The sequence below is a fragment of the Rhinoderma darwinii genome, chromosome 4, assembly GCF_050947455.1.
Source record: "Rhinoderma darwinii isolate aRhiDar2 chromosome 4, aRhiDar2.hap1, whole genome shotgun sequence".
Lineage (NCBI taxonomy): Eukaryota > Metazoa > Chordata > Amphibia > Anura > Rhinodermatidae > Rhinoderma > Rhinoderma darwinii.
This window is the reverse complement of record NC_134690.1, coordinates 152,157,085-152,177,455: the sequence shown is the minus strand read 5'-3', so window position 1 is coordinate 152,177,455 and position 20,371 is coordinate 152,157,085. Positions and strand designations below refer to the sequence as shown.

The 20,371-nt window shown below is 42.5% G+C and overlaps 1 protein-coding gene across 27 annotated transcripts in view; it reads left to right on the top strand.

The window, feature by feature from the left end:
• The window catches only part of DLG1 (discs large MAGUK scaffold protein 1), a 247,776-nt gene that overhangs the window by 139,628 nt on the left and 87,777 nt on the right, over positions 1-20,371 (top strand). For all 27 annotated transcript variants that reach the window (XM_075861717.1, XM_075861714.1, XM_075861712.1 and 24 more), the window contains one exon: positions 10,495-10,548. In XM_075861717.1, the coding sequence (XP_075717832.1) occupies positions 10,495-10,548 (54 nt within the window). The remainder of the gene's footprint in view (positions 1-10,494; positions 10,549-20,371) is intronic.

The window sequence follows — 20,371 nt, the reverse complement described above, 5'->3', positions numbered from 1 at the left end:
ACGTTTCAAGAGAACCGCTATCACTTCTTTTCTCAGTGTCAGGTAAACCCTGGTCTCTAACAGCTGACGTAAAAACATCTAGAAGATGCGGCAGAAGTATGTCACCTAATTTTTTAAAGATTTACACCGGAAGACCATCCGATCCCGGACCTTACCATTAGCTAAAGAAGCTACTGCCTCCTATAATTCCTCTAATTGCAATGGGGTCTCCAAAAATTATTTGTCAACAGAAGATATGTGGCAATGAAATACCAGATAAGTATGATTCTAGCTGTGCCTCAGAGACATGAACATGCAAACTATATAGGCAAGCGTAATAAGATGTAACCCCTTCCCGCTCCTGGACGTACTATTAGGTTATGGCAGCTGTATCGTTCGCGCTCCATGACCTAATAGTACGTCTCGGGAGTAACGGCCGTTTCGGCCGTCCTCCCGACACATACAGGAGCTGTGACAGCTGCTGTCTCGTACAGCAGCTGTCACAGCTCCTACAGCGGGGACCGATCGCTGTGTCCCCGCTGATTAACCCCTTAAAAGCCGCGTTCTATAGATGGCGGCTTTTTAGGGGTTAAGCTGCCATCGCCGGCCTGCTACACGATAGCGGCCGGCGATGGTGACTATGGCAACCGGACACCAAACAATGGCGTCCGGCTATGCCATAGACGGAAGCCTAGTGGGTCCTGACAACGTCAGGACCCACTATGCTTGCTGTCAGTGAGTAGCTGACAGCTCTAATACACTGCACTATGCATGTAGTGCAGTGTATTAGAATAGCGATCAGGGCCTCCTGCCCTCAAGTCCCCTAGTGGGACAAAGTAATAAAGTAAAAAAAAGATGTGTCAAAATAAGAAAATAAAAGTTTTAAAAGTAAAAATCCCCCTTTTTCCCTTATCAGTCATTTATTATTAATAAAAATATATAAATAAACTATACATAATTGGTATCGCCGCGTCCGTAACGGCCTGAACTACAAAATTATTTTGTTATTTATCCAGAACGGTGAACGCTGTAAAAGAAAATAATAATAAACCGTACCAGAATCACAATTGTTTGGTCACTTCACCTCCCAAAAAATGGAATAAAAAGAGATCGAAAAGTCGCATGTACCGAAAAATGGTACTGAGGGAAACTACAGTTCGTTACGCAAAAAATAAGTCCTCGCACGGCTTTCTTGATGGAAAAATAAAAAAGTGAATGATTTTTTACAAAACGTATTTTATTGTGCAAACGCCATAAGACATAAAAAAAACCTATAAAGATAGGGTATCGCCGTAATCGTATCGCCCCGCAGAATAAAGTGAATGTCATTTATAGCGCACGGTGAACGCTGTAAAAAAAATAGAATAAAAAAACAATAGTAGAATTGCTGTTTTTTTAGTCACCACGCCACCAAAAAATAGAATAAAAACTGATCAAAAAGCTGCATGCACCCCAAGAAAACTACAATGGATTCCTCAAGGGGTCTAGTTTCCAAATTGGGGTCACTTTTGGGGGGTTTCCAATGTTTTGGCACCACAAGACCTCTTCAAACCGGACATGGTGCCTAATAAAAAAGAGGCCTCAAAATCCACTAGGTGCTCCTTTGCTTCGGAGGCCGGTGCTTCAGTCCATTACCGCACTAGGGCCACATGTGGGATATTTCTCAAAACTCCAGAATCTGGGCAATACGTATTAAGTTGCGTTTCTCTGATAAATCCAATTGTGTTATAAAAAAAAAATGGTATAAAGAGGATTTTCTGACAAAAAATAATAATTTACATTTCACCTCTACTTTGCTCTAAATTTCTGTGAAACACCTAAAGGGTTCATAAACTTTCTAAATGCTGTTGTGAATACTTTGAGGGGTCTAGTTTCTAAAATGGCGTATTTGATAGGGGTTTCTAATATATGGGCCCCTCAAAGCAACTTCAGAACTGAACTGTAACCTAAAAAAATAAATAAATGAGGCAATACTTCGCTTCTTACATTATACTGATAATGAGCTGTGCCCACCCCGAGATGACCCCAGTTTTGACCGTTTGTATAAATGGAGACCCCTATTAGACCGTTTCAGTGCCCGGTTTTCCCAAGCATACAACCCCGAGAATTGTATTTCTATTGATGAGTCCCTGGTACATTTTAAAGGGAGGGTTCAATTCCGCGAGTACCTGCCGGGTAAGAGGGCAAGGTATGGCGTGAAGATGTATAAGCTATGTGAGAGTGCATCAGGGTATACCTACAGGTTTAGGATATATGAAGGAAAGGCCACCCCCAAACCAGACTGCATCCTGGACTACAATAGTTACATGGGAGAGGTGGACTTGTCAGATCAAGTCCTGAAGCCTTACAGCGCTATGCTGTGAGGTATAAGAAGCTGGCCGGGTACATCATACAGATGGCATTGTACAATGTGTACGTGCTACATCGATCTGCAGGCCAGAGGGGAACTTTCCTGGAATTTCAAGAGGTGGTTATCAAGAACCTAATCTTTAGGGACCAAGAAGGGGGGGGCACCCAGTACTTCTGGAAGCGGGGCCACACGCATCGTACCAGGGCAACACTTTCCAGGAGAAGTTCCCCAAACTGGCAAGAAGGGAAAAAGTCAAAAGAGGTGCAAAGTCTGCTATAAGAGGGCGATAAGGGATGACACAATATATCAATGTGACACGTGTCCCGAATAACCAGAGCTCTGTATGAAAAAGTGTTTTAAAATTTATCATACATCCATTGGTTTATAATTTACCCCAATTTTACTTACCCTGATGCACTCCAGACAGCTTATCCCCCCTCGTCTTTCCCCTCTGGGCCCTGCTGTGTGCCCAGGCAGCTGATAACAGCCACATGTAGGGTATTGCCATACCCGGGAGAACCCACATTACAGTTTATGGGGTGTAGATCTCCGGTCAAAATGCTCACTACACCTCTAGATGAATGCCTTAAGGGTGTCGTTTTTAAAACGGGGTCACTTCTTGCGGGTTTCAACTGTACTGGTACCTCAGCGGCTTCTGCATACATGACTTCGCACTAGAAAATGGTGGTCCTTTCCTTCTGAGCCCTCCCATGGGCCCAAACGGCAGTTTTTCACCACAAATGGGGTATAGCGGCACACTCAGAACAAATTGTGCTACAGAATGGGGTATTTTGTTTCTTGTGGAAATAAGACATTTTCAGCCAAAACTACATATTTGAAAAAAAAAAATTTTATTTTAATTCCCAGCCCAATTCAAATAAGTTCTGTGAAAAAACTATGGGGTTAAAATGTTCACAACACCCATAAATGAATTCCTTGAGGGGTGTAGTTTCCAAAATGGGGTCACTTCTGGTGGGTTTCCATTGCTTTGATACCTCTGGGGCTCTGCAAATGCGACACGGCACCCGAAAACCAAACCAGCAAAATCTGCACTCCAAAGAACACACAGCGCTCCTTCCCTTCTGAGGCCTCCCATGGGCCCAAACGGCAATTTATCGCCACAAATGGGGTATTGCTGCACTCAGGAGAAATTGGGCAAAAAAATGGGGTATTTTGTTCCCTGTGAAAATAAGAAATTTTGATAAAAAATGACATCTTATTGGAAAAAATTGAATTTTTTTCATTTCACAGCTCAATTCAAATAGATGCTGTGAAAAAACACTGTGGTCAAAATTGTAACAACAACCATATTTGAATTCCTTGAGGGGTGTAGTTTCCAAAATGGGGTCACTTCTGGTGGGTTTCCATTGCTTTGATACCTCTGATGCTCTGCAAATGCGACATGGCACCCGAAAACCAATCCAGCAAAATCTGGACTCCAACAAACACATATCGCTCCTTTCCTTCTGAGCCCTTCCATGGGCCCAAACGGCAGTTTATCACCACAAATGGGGTATTGCCACACTAAGGACAAATTGGGCAACAAAATGGGGTATTTTGTTCTGTGTGAAAATAAGAAATTTTGATCACAAATGACATTTTATTTGAAAAAATTGAATTTTTTTCATTTCACAGCTCAATTCAAATAAGAGCTGTGAAAAAACTGTGTTATCAAAATGGTAACAACAACCATAAATTAATTCCTTGAGGGGTGTAGTTTCCAAATTGGGGTCACTATTGGGGGATTCCTACTTTTTTGGCACCTCAACACCTCTTCAAACCTGGCATGCTGCCTAAAATATATTCTAATAAATAAGTAGACTATAAATGCACTAGGTGCTTCTTTGCTTATAGGGCTTATGTTTTAGTCCATTATTTAGTAGTGTTTCTCTGGTAAAACCTTCTGTGTTACAGAAAAAAAATTGAACAAAATTGAAATTCAGCAAGAAAAATGAAATTTCACCTCCACTTTGCTTTAATTCCTGTGAAATGCCTGAAGGGTTAAAAAAACTTTCTAAATGCTGTTTTGAATACTTTGAGGGGTCTAGTTTTTAAAATGGGGTGTTTTATCAGGATTTCTAATACATAGGCCCCTCAAAGCCACTTCAGAACTGAAGAGGTACCTTAAAAAAAGGCTTTTGAAATTTTCTTAAAAATATGAGAAATTGCTGTTTATGTTCTAAGCCTTGTAACGTCCAAGAAAAATAAGAGTGTTCAAAAAACGATGCCAATCTAAAGTAGACATATGGGAAATGTGAACTAGTAACTATTTTGGGTGGTATAACTGTCTGTTTTACAAGCAGATGCATTTCAATTAAGGGGTTAAACACATCTTCTATCTCTGCATTACCAGACACCAGGTCCCCCTCCGTATTTCGAATTGCTGCAATATATGTTTGGCCATACTGTGCTCTCGCAACCATAGCAAGCATATGTCCCGCCTTCTTCCTTTCTGCGTAAAAGAACGCGGTCTCCTCTTATTCGCCGCTACTTCCATTAGATGGGACTTCAGTAGGTCCTGAGCTTCCCCCTAATCAGCCAAAGACGTACTGGTATTATCCATGACGTGTCGCCTCAGTCTGTTACACCCTATCTCTAAGAGGATCACCCAACTTCTTAATTTTCAATTTGACCCTGCTTATTAACTGAATCGAACATCCTCTCAGCGTAGCTTTCATAGCATTCCATACCATGCCTGTATTCGCTGTGCCCACATTTTCAGAAAAATAATCTGTCAATACCTTAAAGAGGCTCTGTCACCAGATTTTGCAACCCCTATCTGCTATTGCAGCAGATAGGCGCTGCAATGTAGATTACAGTAACGTTTTTATTTTTAAAAAACGAGCATTTTTGGCCAAGTTATGACAATTTTTGCAGTTATGCAAATGAGGCTTGCAAAAGTCCAAGTGGGTGTGTTTAAAAGTAAAAGTCCAAGTGGGCGTGTATTATGTGTGTTACATCGGGGCGTTTTTAAGACTTTTACTAGCTGGGCGTTCTGATAAGTATCATCCACTTCTCTTCAGAACGCCCAGCTTCTGCCAGATCACGCTGTGACGTCACTCACAGGTCCTGCATCGTGTCAGACGAGTGAGGACACATCGGCTTCAGTTGATTCTGCAGCAGCATCGGCGTTAGCAGGTAAGTCGATGTAGCTATTTACCTGCAAACGCTGATGCTGCTGCAGAATCAACTGAAGCCTCTGGTGCCGATGTGTCCTCACTCGTCTGACACGATGCAGGACCTGTGAGTGACGTCACAGCGTGATCTGGCAGAAGCTGGGCGTTCTGAAGAGAAGTGGATGATACTTCTCATCAGAACGCCCAGCTAGTAAAAGTATTAAAAACGCCCCGATGTATGCACATAATATACACCCACTTGGACTTTTACTTTTAAACACACCCACTTGGACTTTTGCAAGCCTCATTTGCATAACTACAAAAATGGTCATAACTTGGCCAAAAATGCTCGTTTTTTAAAAATAAAAACGTTACTGTAATCTACATTGCAGCGCCTATCTGCTGCAATAGCAGATAGGGGTTGCAAAATCTGGTGACAGAGCCTCTTTAAGCACATCAGAAACATTTATAATATTTAACCAAAAGGCATTCAACCTCCACAATGTCCTATTCGTTTTAGTACATTGAGATAGAGCTATAACCAACAATAAGGAAGAATGATCAGAGGGTGCCCTAGGTAGATATTCAGCAGTTACAATCGCTCCGGCTATAGTGGCAGGGCCCAACCCAAGATCTATACGGGAAAGGCGATTATGTGAGCTAGAAAAACAAGAATAATGTTTATCATGCATATGTTTTATTCTCCATAAATCCAGCAGCTGCACCTCCTGAAGTAAAGAACCAAAAAAGTTATTGGACTGTCCACACTTGCTCCGTCATTATTAAATTTATCCCAATAAGGATGTGTATAATTATTAAAATCTCCGAGCAAGACAAACGGTATACCTGGTCTAATGCCAGTAAAATTCTAAACCTTTCTAAGTACGTCATAATTAAAGGGAGGCGGAATATAAACTCCAACAATTATATATTGTATAGAATATATAGTGCAATGAAGACAGACATATCTCCCCTCACTTCAATATCAACCTGAAGACACTGAAATGGTATCAAACGATGCATCATCAGACTGACACCCCTCGAATAACAGGTGTGAACAGTGATATTCATGACTCATCCATGCACGATGTATAGTTGCAATTCTATCCCTTGAGAGATGCGTTTCTTGTAAACATAATATTGCAGGAAAATGGGATTTAACATACTCAAAGATAGCCGTACGTTTAGTAGGGTCTCCAAGGACCCGAACATTCCAGGATATGGCCGTGACATTAAGAGCCATAAGATTTACAGCAAATAGTTAAACAGGAGTAACACAGCATTGTCATACAATCTCGACACAGACACACATTATATTCAAAACAAGTATGCACACTCTGGAAGAACCCCAAATAATTACCCAACACCCCCTCCCCCCAAACCAGAACAACCCACATATGCCAAAAGACCTGCTTTAGCCAACGCAAGTTAGGGCACCAGTCCTCCTTGAACCTGGACGACATGTTTCAGACGAAGTAAACTTCAGCGTCCTGTAACCACTCCTTGATTCAAAGGAAAGTCCGTAGGATCAGCATCTAAGGAGCATTTCAGTTTCGGAGCAACCGGCTCCCTGGAAAAACAATTTTAGAAGATATAGCTAAACCTGTTCCACCATCTATCCATCCGCATTTCTGATACAACGCTCACTGCGGTCAAGCCATCTTACAGCGTCCTTAGAGTTCTTGTCTGCGGCTCTGACCCAGGCGGAAGTGGTCTCGTGGGGACCCTGTGAGCACGTTCTACAGCATACATGGGGGACAAAATTGTATCACCAAAATTGTATCACCAAAAGTAGATTTCAGCCACGTCTCAATTAATTCAGTGTTGGTATTACCCTCTGTGTGTTCAGGCAAACTCACCAATCGAACATTATTACGCCTGAGTCTATTCTCCAAATCATCCGCCTTAGCTTGAAAATTCAAAATGGTGCGGTCATGTTTCAAAATATCTCTTTGCACGAATGAAATGGCATCTTCTATCTTGCGAACGCCAACATCCTGTCAGACACTTTCTGTAGATCATGTCGGATAAGCCCCACATCCTCACATACACCTCCCAACTGCAGTGACATGGAAGATAACGTGGTATTGCATTTAGTGATGGCCAGAAAAACATCAATCCATGGAGGGTTCACCTTTCCCCGACACAGGCAATGTGTTAGGAGGTAATAATGAGCAGGAACTCACTGCAGGCTGAGAACCCAATTCCAGTAACTGTCCTCCACATGCTTCATCAGCGCTCACCTCAGCGTTCCCCTCCAGTGCCGGACCCTGTGTATGGTTAGAAGTCTCCACTAGTGGTGCAGGCTTACTTGGTGTAGCAGATGAGGGCCTCGCATATCCTGCCAGCTTAGAGGCCGCTGCATGTGCTGCTGCAGAAGGAGCACCATCTCTTAAAACCACTTCAGAACTGAACTGGTAAATGTAAAAATAGCCTTTTGAAATTTTCTTTAAAAATTGAGAAATTGCTGCTAGAGTTCTAAGCCTTGTAACATCCTAGAAAAATAAAAGGACGTTCAAAAACTATGCAAACATAAAGTAGACATATGGGAAATGTTAACTAGTAACTATTTTTAGTGGTATTACTGGCTGTCTTACAAGCAGATATATTTAAATTTAGAAAAATGCAAATTTTCTCTAAATATTGGTGTTTTTACAAATAAATATTGAATTTATCGACTTAATTTCTCCACTAACATAGTCCAATATGTCACGAGAAAACAATCTCCGAATCACTTGGATAGGTAAAAGCATTCCGAAGTTCTTACCACATAAAGTGACAGATGTCCGATTTGAAAAATAAGGCTGTCGGGAAGGTCAAAAGTGGCCACAGCGGGAAGGGGTTAAGGCCAATACAGGCTATGTCTTCGAGCGGTTAATACATAAATACAGTAAAATGTAAGCCACATTTTGTTTTCTTTATAAATCTGCCTGCGAATTTCTCGCAAAAAACAAATGTGTAACATGTCAGTTTTACGCCTCATTGAAAGGGGTAAAAATCAGCAACTGCAATTTTTTAAATCTGCACCGCAGGTCAATTTTTGTGCAGCAACCTTCTGCAGCATGTAGATGACATATTTTTAATCCACCAGTATTTTTGTCTGCAAATCCGTACGGAAAATCCACAGCATTTCCACTACGTGTTCACTTAATCTTTGGCTGTGTTTACATTCTTCGTTATGAGCCGATGTCGCAGATCCGGTCAAGAGTGCCAGAGAAAATTATATTTTGTTCATTAAAATGCTGTACACCATGAAGAAAAACAGACAGAATACATTGAAGTCAATGGGTTCCGTCGGGCGCCATCGGTGTCTTTCATTTGACAGATCCAAAATTTCTGTCATTTTCATTATTCTATTCCTATGACAGATAAGAATAACGGAAATACAAGCACACATGTGAAAAGAGTCTCATTGAGAGTACAAGGAAAAGATTATGTATTCGCAACATTTGAGGTGTTTAAAGTAAATCTTCACCTTTTTAACATATTGTTAATCTAAAATTCAGTACTGGCTAATTTTTTTTAGTTATCTTTTATTGCGTTCAGAGCTTTGTTTTTGTTTTTTATACAGAGCTCCATATTCCTTGCATAGCCCTGAATTAACATTCTGGCTGCTTGCAGCCCATAACATGATGGAGCATTCTCCGGGACTTTTATATTGATGGCCTATCCTTTGGGTAGGTCATAAATACCAGATGCAAGGGGGGGTCCGACTCCCGGCACCTCCACTGCTAAACTGACTGAAGGGGCCGCGTTATTCGCCGCCTTCTGGCTCTTCACAGTTTTTACCAAGCACAACGTCGTACACTTCCGTAGCGGCTGTACCTTTGATTGCAGTTCTTTGCAGCCTGATCCCAGTCACGTAAATGAGACCGGAACAGCAGTCCCAGGCACAGCCGCTACGGAGGTGTACAGCGCTATGCTTGGTAAACTGTGAATAGGCTGTGGCAACGAATGCCACGGCCCCTTCAGTCAGTAGATTGGTGTGGCTGCTGAGAGTCAGACCCCTCCTGATCTGATAGTGCTGACCTATCCTAAGGATAGGCCATAAATTAAAAAATCCAAGAGAACCCCTTTAAGATTGTCATAATGTTTTTTAACCCCTTAAAGGGTGTTCCCAGAATGCACAATTATCACCTATCTACATCCCCTGTAGTGAGGAGAAGATTGAGTAGCGATGTCCTCGGCTGTTTGCGTCAGCCCCATAAACTTTTAATTCAGTGGCACCCCGCATGCCCAGACTCTTTTCTCTTCAAACGCCTCCTAGTTGCCCTCTTGCAGCTGGCGAGTATGGGGTATGGTGTCCCCCTTTCTGGCAATTGGTGGTGGTCCCAGCGGTCGGACTCCCACTGATTTTAACGGTGGCATATCCCTTTAAAAAACCGTTCCAATTTAGGCTTTCGGGACCGTACTATTTTAAAAAAGTATATATATATTTATTTTTTTTAAGACTCAGGCCCCATTCAGATCGCGTGATTGTCCTACGTTTATAGTGTACATTGCAAATTCTCCCGACATTTACGATAAACATGTACATAGCACTCCATTCCCCCGAAGTAGAACAAAAGAGGATCCTTCTGGTTTCTATGGCAGCTTGGGGGCCTAACGAAGGCCCCCAGGTCTGCCTTTAGTGATTGCCTGTTATGGCAGAGAGAGTGACCAGACAGCAGTGGTTTTTTTTTTGTCATCGGTTTTGTAATGGGGAGGCTAAAATGCTAAAGCCAGATGTTTGTGGGAGTCTATTTTAAAATAATAAAAATGTATACATAAATTTGTATGCAAACATTTTGTTTGTGTCTCGTTAGTGGTGTTTTTGGAAAAAAACACCACTAAAAGCATGTAAAAAAAAAAAAATACATTACATTTTTTAATTATTTTTTTTTTTTTTAATCCTGCTGAGCTGCTGAAAGCATTCTGCTTCCTAACATAGCATTTTATTACTTTTCAAATTTTTTTACGATATCCTTTTTATGTAGCCAGTCAGTTTTTGGTTTTTTTTTGCCGTTGAAGAATAAACTTTTCTAATTTTAATTTTGCTTTTCTTTCTAGGCAAATCCCCCACCTGTGATTGTAAATGCAGATAATCTGGACACTCCACCTTATGTAAGTCTTGTGGGAACATTTTATGTTTATTCATTTATACCTAAATTGGGTACACTTGCTAATGTGCTTTACTGATTACAGATTATTGCTGTCCAAAACAATAAAAATGGCATATACTGATGTGTTTTTTTAATATAATGCACTGAAAACTGTTTAAAAAGTTGTGGGTGCAATGGGAAAAAATAACATCAATTTAGCTGTGTTCTGGAGGCTTTTTTTAATTTTTATTTATTTTACAATTTGATATATATACCGTGTTTCCCCGATAGTAAGACACCCCCGATTGTAAGACGTATCGGGGGTTTCAGGGGGGTCGGCTAATATAAGCCGTACCCCGAAAGTAAGACATATGTCTTACTTTCGGGGAAACACGGGGGTATTGCGGCCTCCTGCCCACTTCCGCGCCGCCCCCCTCTCCATACGTCACCGCGCCGTCCCCTGCACTTGCTCCTGCTGCAACTGCCGGAATCGAAGCGCTCGCCGATTCCGGCAGTTTAACCCATTAAATGCCGCTGTCAATAGTGACAGCGGCATTTAATGTGTTTGACAGAGGGGGGAGCTCCCTCTGTCACCCGATCGGCGCCCCCGCAAACAAATCGCGGGTCGCCGTCGGGTTTCCATGACAGCCGGGGGTCTAACAAAGACCCCCAGGTCTGCCTTCAGCATCTGCCTGTTAGGCGATGCCGGAGGCATGACCTAATAGGTTGCCTGTCAGTTTTACACTGACAGGCAATAATGCTTCGGTATACTAAGTATACCAAAGCATTATATATGCGATCGGCACATCGCATAGTGAAGTCCCCTGGTGGGACTAAAAAAAAAAATGTAAAACAGTTAAATAAAGTTTGTGAAAAAAAAAAATAAATAAATTCGACAATTTTTTTACAATATAAGACATACCCCGAAAGTAAGACATAGTGGGGCTTTTGGGGATAAAAAGAAAGTAAGACACTGTCTTACTTTCGGGGAAACACGGTATATATATATGTGTGTGTATGTGTATGTATATATATATATATATATATATATATATATATATATATATATATATGCTCTATCAATACCAATTAAGTTTTATTTATTTATTTTTTTTACAATGCCCTAGGGGGAAAATTGTTTTGTTTTTTTTCTTTTTTTTAAAAACTTTTAATATTTTTATTTTTATTAGTCCCCCTAGGGTACTTGAACCAGCGATTGTTGGATCGCTTGCACTATATATTGCAGTGTATCGTCTTTCTGACAGGTTTCTATTAAGCCCTGCTAGATGCAGGGCTTAATAGGAGCACAAAGATGGCGGACCTGGGGGCCTTCATAAGGCCCCCAGGCTGCCATCGCCACCCAGCGATTGCATTGCGGGGGCACGATAAGCTGCTAGAGGGGGTGGCCCCCACTTTCTAACTATTTAAATGCCGTGGTCGCTATTAACTGTGGGATTTAACGGGTTAAACGAGCGGAATCGCGCTACTGCTCGTTACTGAGAAGTGTCGGCTGTAACATACAGTATACTATAGGGACTTAAAGAGCAACTAAACTTTAATCAAACTTTAGATTTGCCCTTGATACATATCAAAAGTTGGGATCGGTGGGTGTCGGATGCTGAGACCCCCACCGTTGCTGAAACAAAGGTGCAGAAATGCTCAGCTGAGGGCTTTGTTCCCTTTGGTTGTGATCGGCACTCCATGTCAAGCTGAAGATGGCTTACATAGACATGAGCGCTGATAACATCCGAAGGAGCAAAGCCCTCAGCTGAGCGGTTCTGCACCTTCGTTTCAGCAATGGTGGAGGTCTCGGCACCCGGACCCCACCAATAAAACCTTTTGATATGTCATCACTTTTGATGAAAGTGTAGTACCAATTTAAACATTTGATCGTTCGTACAATACACTGCAGTACTTATGTAACCCATCGGCATCACACAATCTCGTGGCAAGGGAGCGAAGGGGTGACAGAGAGGGGCCACCTCTGCCTAACGTCTTCGATACCACGCTTAATAGTGACCACTCCATCTAAGTGGTTATACAGCCGGGATCTGCGTTCTCTCCAACCCCGGGTGTTAGAGCAAGGCGTTAGCTGTAATACAGCTACGTATGAAGCTGGCTCATACGACTGCTCTATTCCGTGAAAACAACGAAACCCTGTCACAACTGTGACAAACAGAAACCTTTAGATTTAGCAACGGTTCCATCACTGTTGAGATCAATTGTGAGGGAAACGGAAGATGAGGTTTCAGTTTACCTTTCCATTGAGGGGTTAACCCGACGGAAACCTCTGATGGAACTCCTCAACAGAAGGGCAATGGTGATGTGAACACAGCCTTACCTGAAATGTGACCACATTCCAGGCAAACAGCCATGATTTAAATGGACCTTTGCTTAGCATGTTATCAGGATTTTAGTAACTGAAATATCTAAGCAGTTTGTTAAAAAAAAGTTAATCTCTCTGTAAGTTCATTTTCACGTGGAAGTGTGTGGTTTTTTTGGCCCTATTTTGCATCACTATTTGTAAGCCAAAACTAGGAGTGGAACTTAAGCAGAGAAAAAGTATAGTGGAGAGATTTGCACCTTTTCTGTGTTTAGAACCCACTCCTAGCTTTGGCTCAGGCCCTTTCACATCTAGTTTTTTCTCTTAGTTTATTGTGTACAACAGGAAAGCTCTCAACGTACACACTAAATGCGTCCATAGGGCTCAATTAGCCTACCGGAGGACAATAGAGTATCCTTTTGGCCTCTGTCGTGCTGGTATACGTTGGGATACCTTTTTATTTTTTTTAAAGATGGAATAACTTCGTAGAATACTGGGTATTTTGGCATCTTCACACAGAGTTTTTTGCAGGAGGAAAATTCCTCCTGCAAAAACTGCTCCAGTAGGTTTTTGCACAGTGGTTTGACAAAAACTCGTCAAAACACTCGCCGAGGTTTTTTTTTCCTCTTTCTGACTCATTGAAATGGGGTTTTGGAGGCGGAAACCGCCTCAAGATGGGTCATGTTGCTTCTTTTTACCACGACGAGTTTTTTTTACTCGTGGAAAAAAAACTCGTCTGCCTCCCATTGAAATCAAAGGGAGGCATTTTCGGGCGGTTTTTGAGGAGTTTTTTGGCGCGGTTTCTGCCCCAAAAAACTCGTAAAAAAACTCAGTGTGAACAGGGCCTTTTTAAAGCTGCCTCCAGGAGCGGCATCTCTGACATATTGTTGCCAACGCTCTGAGCAGCAATCCTGGCATCTTAAGTTCCTACGGTCACTGTCCGTATATGAACAGTAGCGTCTGGGGCTTCCTCCTGGAGTAGAATTTCCGGACAGAGCCTTGTCGACGCTCTGGCTGGGATTTCCGGCATCTTAAAACTTCTAACGTTACTGTACGTATATGGACCGTGACGTCAAAGGCTTTCCCAAGATAGGAGTCCCCGGCCAGAGCGCATGCAATTCTCTGGCCAGGGACTCATTAGTTGAAAGCCCCTGACATCACTCCATATATGAACAGTGCTTTCCTGGGCACAGCGCTTATACAGTGGGCTACCTTCCGACTGAGGTATATGTCCGATGGAAGGAAAAAACAAGATGTGCCCTGGGGCCCCCACCACCTTGGAAACTCGGGGAGCCTCCACTTCCCACCCTCCCTGCCCAGGGAGGTCCTATCCATATCTATCTATAGATCTTTTTCTGGAGGAAAGCCGCACTATGTAAAAAAGAAAACTTCTAGAAAGGAGACCGCAATCAGAGTTTTGATCACAGACTTGTATAGATGACCAGTAGAACAAGAAGTCTCAACACCTCAGCAATTTTTCAAGAATGGACTAACTTTTAATCACCCAGATTCACAGCATAGAAAGATTTCACCCCACTCCTTGGGAGAGGGGGGTTATCTATACATGTATCGATTTTAAATTTAGTGACAATTAAGTAGGTATTTATGACCTAGGAACCTACACTGATAAGGGAAGACCTGCAGCTAAATTTTAAGAGCTCCAAGACGTGAAAGGTGAGGACAGGTAACTCTTTCAAAAGTTTGCTATGGGGCTCCAGCATTTTGAAGGTGTTTACCCACAATGGACATTTATCACCTATTCACAGGATAGTTGGTAAATGTATGAACGCTGGGGGCCTCACCACTGGAACCCCCAATGATCACTAGAACGGGTGTCCCGACCCCTGTTTCTCTTTGCTGCTTGATCGCAGTGAGGAGAATTTTGAATTGAGTGGAGGTCGCACATGTGCGCTGCTGCTCTATTCAATGGCTATGGGGCCGATGTAGACAACCGAATGTAGTCACCATAGTGGTTGTGACTTTGGAAAGCTAGAGAGAGAAGAAATAGAACTTATAAATATTAACAACTTGACTGATCAGAATAACGAAATTTATTTTATGTAATGTTAAGGTCTTATTCAGACAAACGTATACATCTGTGTGCTGTACGTTAAAAAAAACGGACCGCACACGGAGCTGTTCAATTGAATGGGGCGATTCAGACATCAGCCGCGTGCTATCACTGTTTCACGCAACAGTTGCTAAAGAACTGTTGAGGAAAAAAGTATAGAACTAAAAACTGATGCCACACAGAACAAACGCTGATGGCACACTGAACTGAAATGCGTTAAATACAGTCCGTTTTTTGTAGATGCAAAACAGACATGCTCGTCTGAATCAGGCCCAAGTGTGAGTTTAATATAGTCTTAGACTAAAGGGTGCTTTTAAAAGTTTTTTCAAAGGAAACCAACTCGTGTGTTTTTTGTTTCATAACTGAAAAGGACCTGGTCTGGATTTTGAACCATTTGTCTTCCTGTGAAAAAATAGTTTTTATTTTCGGAGAAACAAAATACATGATTGTTACAAAGCTGATAGTATTACCTATAAGATATGTTCAGCACTGTGCGTCTGAGTCTCTGCCTATGATGATGCAGGAAAACGGAAATGTCGACACGTGTGAAAAGTCTTATTAGCTTGCAGTCTGTTATCAAAGACTTCCACTTGCCGTATTTCAATGCACTTGAGATTTATCATTATTTAGCAAATTATATGTTTACTTTGTATCAAACGTGCAGTAAAGTAGGATAGACTAAAACATGCCGTTTACAAATACAGCCAAATGAACAGGGAGAAAAATAATTAGCTGCGGTCTATTAATAATATAATAATAATAATCTTTATTTATATATAACCAACATATTACGCAGCACTTTACAATTTAGAGGGAACATGAAACAAACAATATCAGACATTACATAGTGACAAAGTTCATTTACAATTCAAACCAGAGGAGTGAGGACCCTTCTCGCAAGAGTTTACAATCTATGAGGAAATAAGGGAGACACAAAGTTTAACAGTGTTAGTTCTGTACAATAGTCCAGCCATTTTTTATACACATGGGGTGGTGACATAAAGCTGCATGAGCCGGTCACCAGCCAGTATCCGTGTATGACGGACATGAAGAGAAGGAGTGTGAGGGAATCTTATTCTGATGACTAATCTAAAAGGGGGGCCATGGGAGGGAATCAGATTAGGGAATGTTATAGGCCTGTCTAAATAGATCTGTTTTCAGGGCACGTTTAAAACTGTGAATATTGGGAATTAATCTGATTGTCTGGGGTAGCGCATTCCAGAGGACTGGTGCAGCACGAGAAAAATCTTGGAGACTGGAGTGGGAGGTTCGGATTATGGAGGATTTAAATCTAAGGTCGTTGGCAGGACGTAGAGCCCGAGTAGGCTGGTAGACAGAGATGAGTGAGGAGATGTAAGGAAGTGCAGCACTGTGGAGAGCTTTGCGGGGGAGAGTAATAAGTTTGAATTTTATTCGGAAGGGGATGGGCAACCAGTGCAGTAACTGGCACAGGGTAGAGCCGTTGGTGTAGCGGTTGGTCATAAATATGAGCCTGGCTCATAGAGGATAGATTAGAGAGGGGAGAGTTTAGTGAGGGGAAGACCGACTAGTAATGAGTTACAGTAGTCAAGACGAGAGTGAATCAGAGCAACAATGAGAGTTTTGGCTCTTTCCTCCGTAAGAAAAGGGCGGATTCTGGAGATGTTTGAGGTGAAAATGACAAGAGCGTGAAAGTGATTGAATGTGAGGAGTAAAGGAAAGATCTGAGTCAAAAATAACCCCGAGACAGCGGGCGTGCTGCTTAGGAGTTATGATAGTGCCACACACAGAGATGGAGACATCCACTTTAGGTAGGTTAGTAGATGGTGGGAACACAAGGAGCTCCGTTTTAGAAAGATTCAGTTTAGATAGAGAGAGGACATGATGTTAGAGACAGCGGACAGACAATCACTGGTGTTTTGTATTAGAGCAGGGGTGATGTCTGGGAAGAGGCATATAATTGGGTGTCATCAGCGTAGAGATGGTACTGGAAGCCAAATCTGCTGATGGTTTGTCCAATAGGGGCTGTGTAGAGAGAAAAGAGGAGCAGACCTAGGACTGATCCCTGAGGAACCCCGATAGCAAGGGGAAGAGGAGAAGTAGAACCAGCAAATAACACACTGAACGAGCAGTCAGAGAGATAGGCGGAAAACCAAGAGAGAGCAGCGTCCTTGAGGCCAATAGAGTGGAGCATGTTAGTAGGAGTTTGTGGTCTACAGTGTCAAAGGCTACAGAGAGATCCAGAAGAATCAAGAGAGAGTATTTACCATCCGATTTAGCCTCCAAAAGATAATTTGAGACTTTAGTAAGGGCAGTCTCTGTGGAGTGTAGAGTGCGGAAACCAGATTGTAAGGAGAATGGAGTTAGCAGAGAGATAGCGGATAAGGCGAGAGTAGACCAAGCTTTCCAGGAGTTTGGAGATGAAGGGCAGATTAGAGACTGGTCGGTAGTTAGCAGCGCTGGATGGGTCAAGAGTTGATTTTTTGTCAGTAATGGGTTTATAATGGCATGTTTAAAAGAGGAAGGAAAGATACCAGTGGAAAGAGAGAGGTTAAATATTTTAGTCAGGTGACTAGTGACAGCTGGGGAGAGGGACTGGAGGAGGTGTGAAGGGATAGTATCACTAGGGCAGGTAGTAGGACGAGAAGAGAGGAACCTAGAGACTTCTTCTGTTATTGGGTCAAAAGCTGAAAGTGAAGAAGAGGGAGTGCGGGAGGGAAGGGGATCGATGTTACTAGGGGAATGGGAGATAATATCATACCGGATGTTGTCAATTTTAACTTTAAAATAAGTGGCACTGAGATCTGTGATCGGTGTCTGCACTTTAGGACTAAGGAGGGAGTGAAAAGTATCAAAGAGGCGTTTTGGATTATTAGATCGTTGGGAGATGAGAGAAGTGAAATAGACATGTTTGGCGCGGTGAAGGGCAGAGTTGTAAGTTTTGAGCATAAATTTGTAATGGAGGAAATCTGCAGCCAAATACGCTTTTCTCCACAGTCGTTCGGCACATCTCATGCACCGCTGAAGAAAGCGGGATTGAGGTGTTTGCCAGGGTTGTCGTCGTCTTTGTCAGGTGGTTCGGAGTGTAGGGGGGGCTGCTTCATCCAATGCATTTTTGAGAGTATTATTGTAAAGTTTGGCAGCCAGATTGGGACAGGAGAAGGAAGAGAGAGGGGACAATGAGGACTGCAGACTGTCTATGAGTTTCTGAGTGTTAATGGCATGTAGATTTCTGTATGTCTGATACGTAGGCATGACCTGAGGAGGCAGAGAATATTTGATAGTAAAGGAGAGAAGGTTGTGGTCAGAGAGCGGGAGGGGAGAGTTAATAAAGTCAGAAACTGAGCAGAGCCGGAAGAAGACCAGGTCAAGTGAATGCCCGTCTTCATGTGTAGGAGAGTTAGTACGTTGTGAAAGACCTAGGGACGAGGTTAAAGATAGAAACTGGGAGGCAGATGGGGAGATTGGGTTATCAATGGGGATGTTGAAGTCACCAATGATGAGTGGGTGACTATTGCTTGGCTACTGGCATCCCAGACCTTTTCTTGCTGTTTTTTTCTTGATCAACAAAAGCTGTCCATTACATTTTTAGTATTTGTGACGTTTAATATAATTGGATGTTTTCCCAGTGGTTTTATTAGTAATTTGTGTAGTATCACATCTCATTCTCACAGTGGTTGGCTCAACAGAATTGCAGCAGTGTTAAAATCTGATTAAAAACAAATACGTCAACTTTTGTTTGCTCCAGGCAAGTTTGTGCTTTTGAAAGGAGAATGTCAGGAGTACCCGCTTGCTGTACTGCTCCTGCTGTAGGGCACAAATAAACACTTACACTTAAAGAGGCTCTGTCACCAGATTTTGCAACCCCTATCTGCTATTGCAGCAGATCGGCGCTGCAATGTAGATTACAGTAACGTTTTTATTTTTTTTGGCCAAGTTATGACCATTTTTGTATTTATGCAAATGAGGCTTGCAAAAGTCCAAGTGGGCGTGTTTAAAAGTAAAAGTCCAAGTGGGCGTGTATTATGTGCGTACATCGGGGCGTTTTTACTACTTTTACTAGCTGGGCGTTCTGACGAGAAGTATCATCCACTTCTCTTCAGAACGCCCAGCTTCTGGCAGATCACGCTGTGACGTCACTCACAGGTCCTGCATCGTGTCAGACGAGCGAGGACACATCGGCACCAGAGGCTACAGTTGATTCTGCAGCAGCATCGGCGTTTGCAGGTAAGTCGATGTAGCTACTTACCTGCAAACGCTGATGCTGCTGCAGAATCAACTGTAGCCTCTGGTGCCGATGTGTCCTCGCTCGTCTGACACGATGCAGGACCTGTGAGTGACGTCACAGCGTGATCTCTCGAGAACACGGCTGTGTCTGCACTGCCAGAAGCTGGGCGTTCTGAAGAGAAGTGGATAATACTTCTCGTCAGAACGCCCAGCTAGTAAAAGTAGTAAAAACGCCCCGATGTACGCACATAATACACGCCCACTTGGACTTTTACTTTTAAACACGCCCACTTGGACTTTTGCAAGCCTCATTTGCATAAATACAAAAATGGTCATAACTTGGCCAAAAATGCTCGTTTTTAAAAAATAAAAACGTTACTGTAATCTACATTGCAGCGCCTATCTGCTGCAATAGCAGATAGGGGTGGCAAAATCTGGTGACAGAGCCTCTTTAAGGTCCTTTTACACCGGCCAAACGAGTGTTCACAGAACGCTCGTTCCCGATAAATTCCCTGTGTAAACAAGGCAACGATCAGCTGCTGAACGAGCAAACACTTATTCATCGGCTTATTGTATCGTTTTAAATGCCCAAATTATTATCGTTTTCGGCAGCACCTCTCCCTGTGTAAACAGAGAGACGCGCTGCTGACATTATAATAATGTATGGGGACGAGCGATCGGAGTAACTCATCCCCATACTAGCACCTTGTGAAAGGCGCAAACGCACACCGATCAACGAGCTGTCTCATTGATAGGCGCTCGTTCACGCGCTCCTCGTCGGGCCGTGTAAATATGGTCATTAACCCCTAAATACCAAAGGTGTTCGAAAATTGCTCGTCACCAAGGTTTAACAGTTTTGCTATACACTGATGGAACGCAGTATAAGGGTATGTTCACACGACCTATTTTCAGACGTAATTCAGGCGTTTTACTAAACCTAGGCTAACGGTAGACTAAACCTAGGCTAACCCTAGACTAACACTAGACCAAACCTAGCCTAGGTATACAATTGAAGTTTATATATTAGATTTTCAGTCATTTAGTGTCATTGATTCACAATTCTCTCTGTCTCTTCTCATACAGAGTAACACGTGTGAGGAGAAATACTTTGTTTACATTTTGTGATCACTGAATGGTTCTCACAGTGATCATGTGAACGGAGACCACGGTTATTGGTCTCCGATCATCACTCTGAAGCCTTAGGCTATTGCTAACAGCCTTGGCTTCAGAGGCAGATTTAGCAAA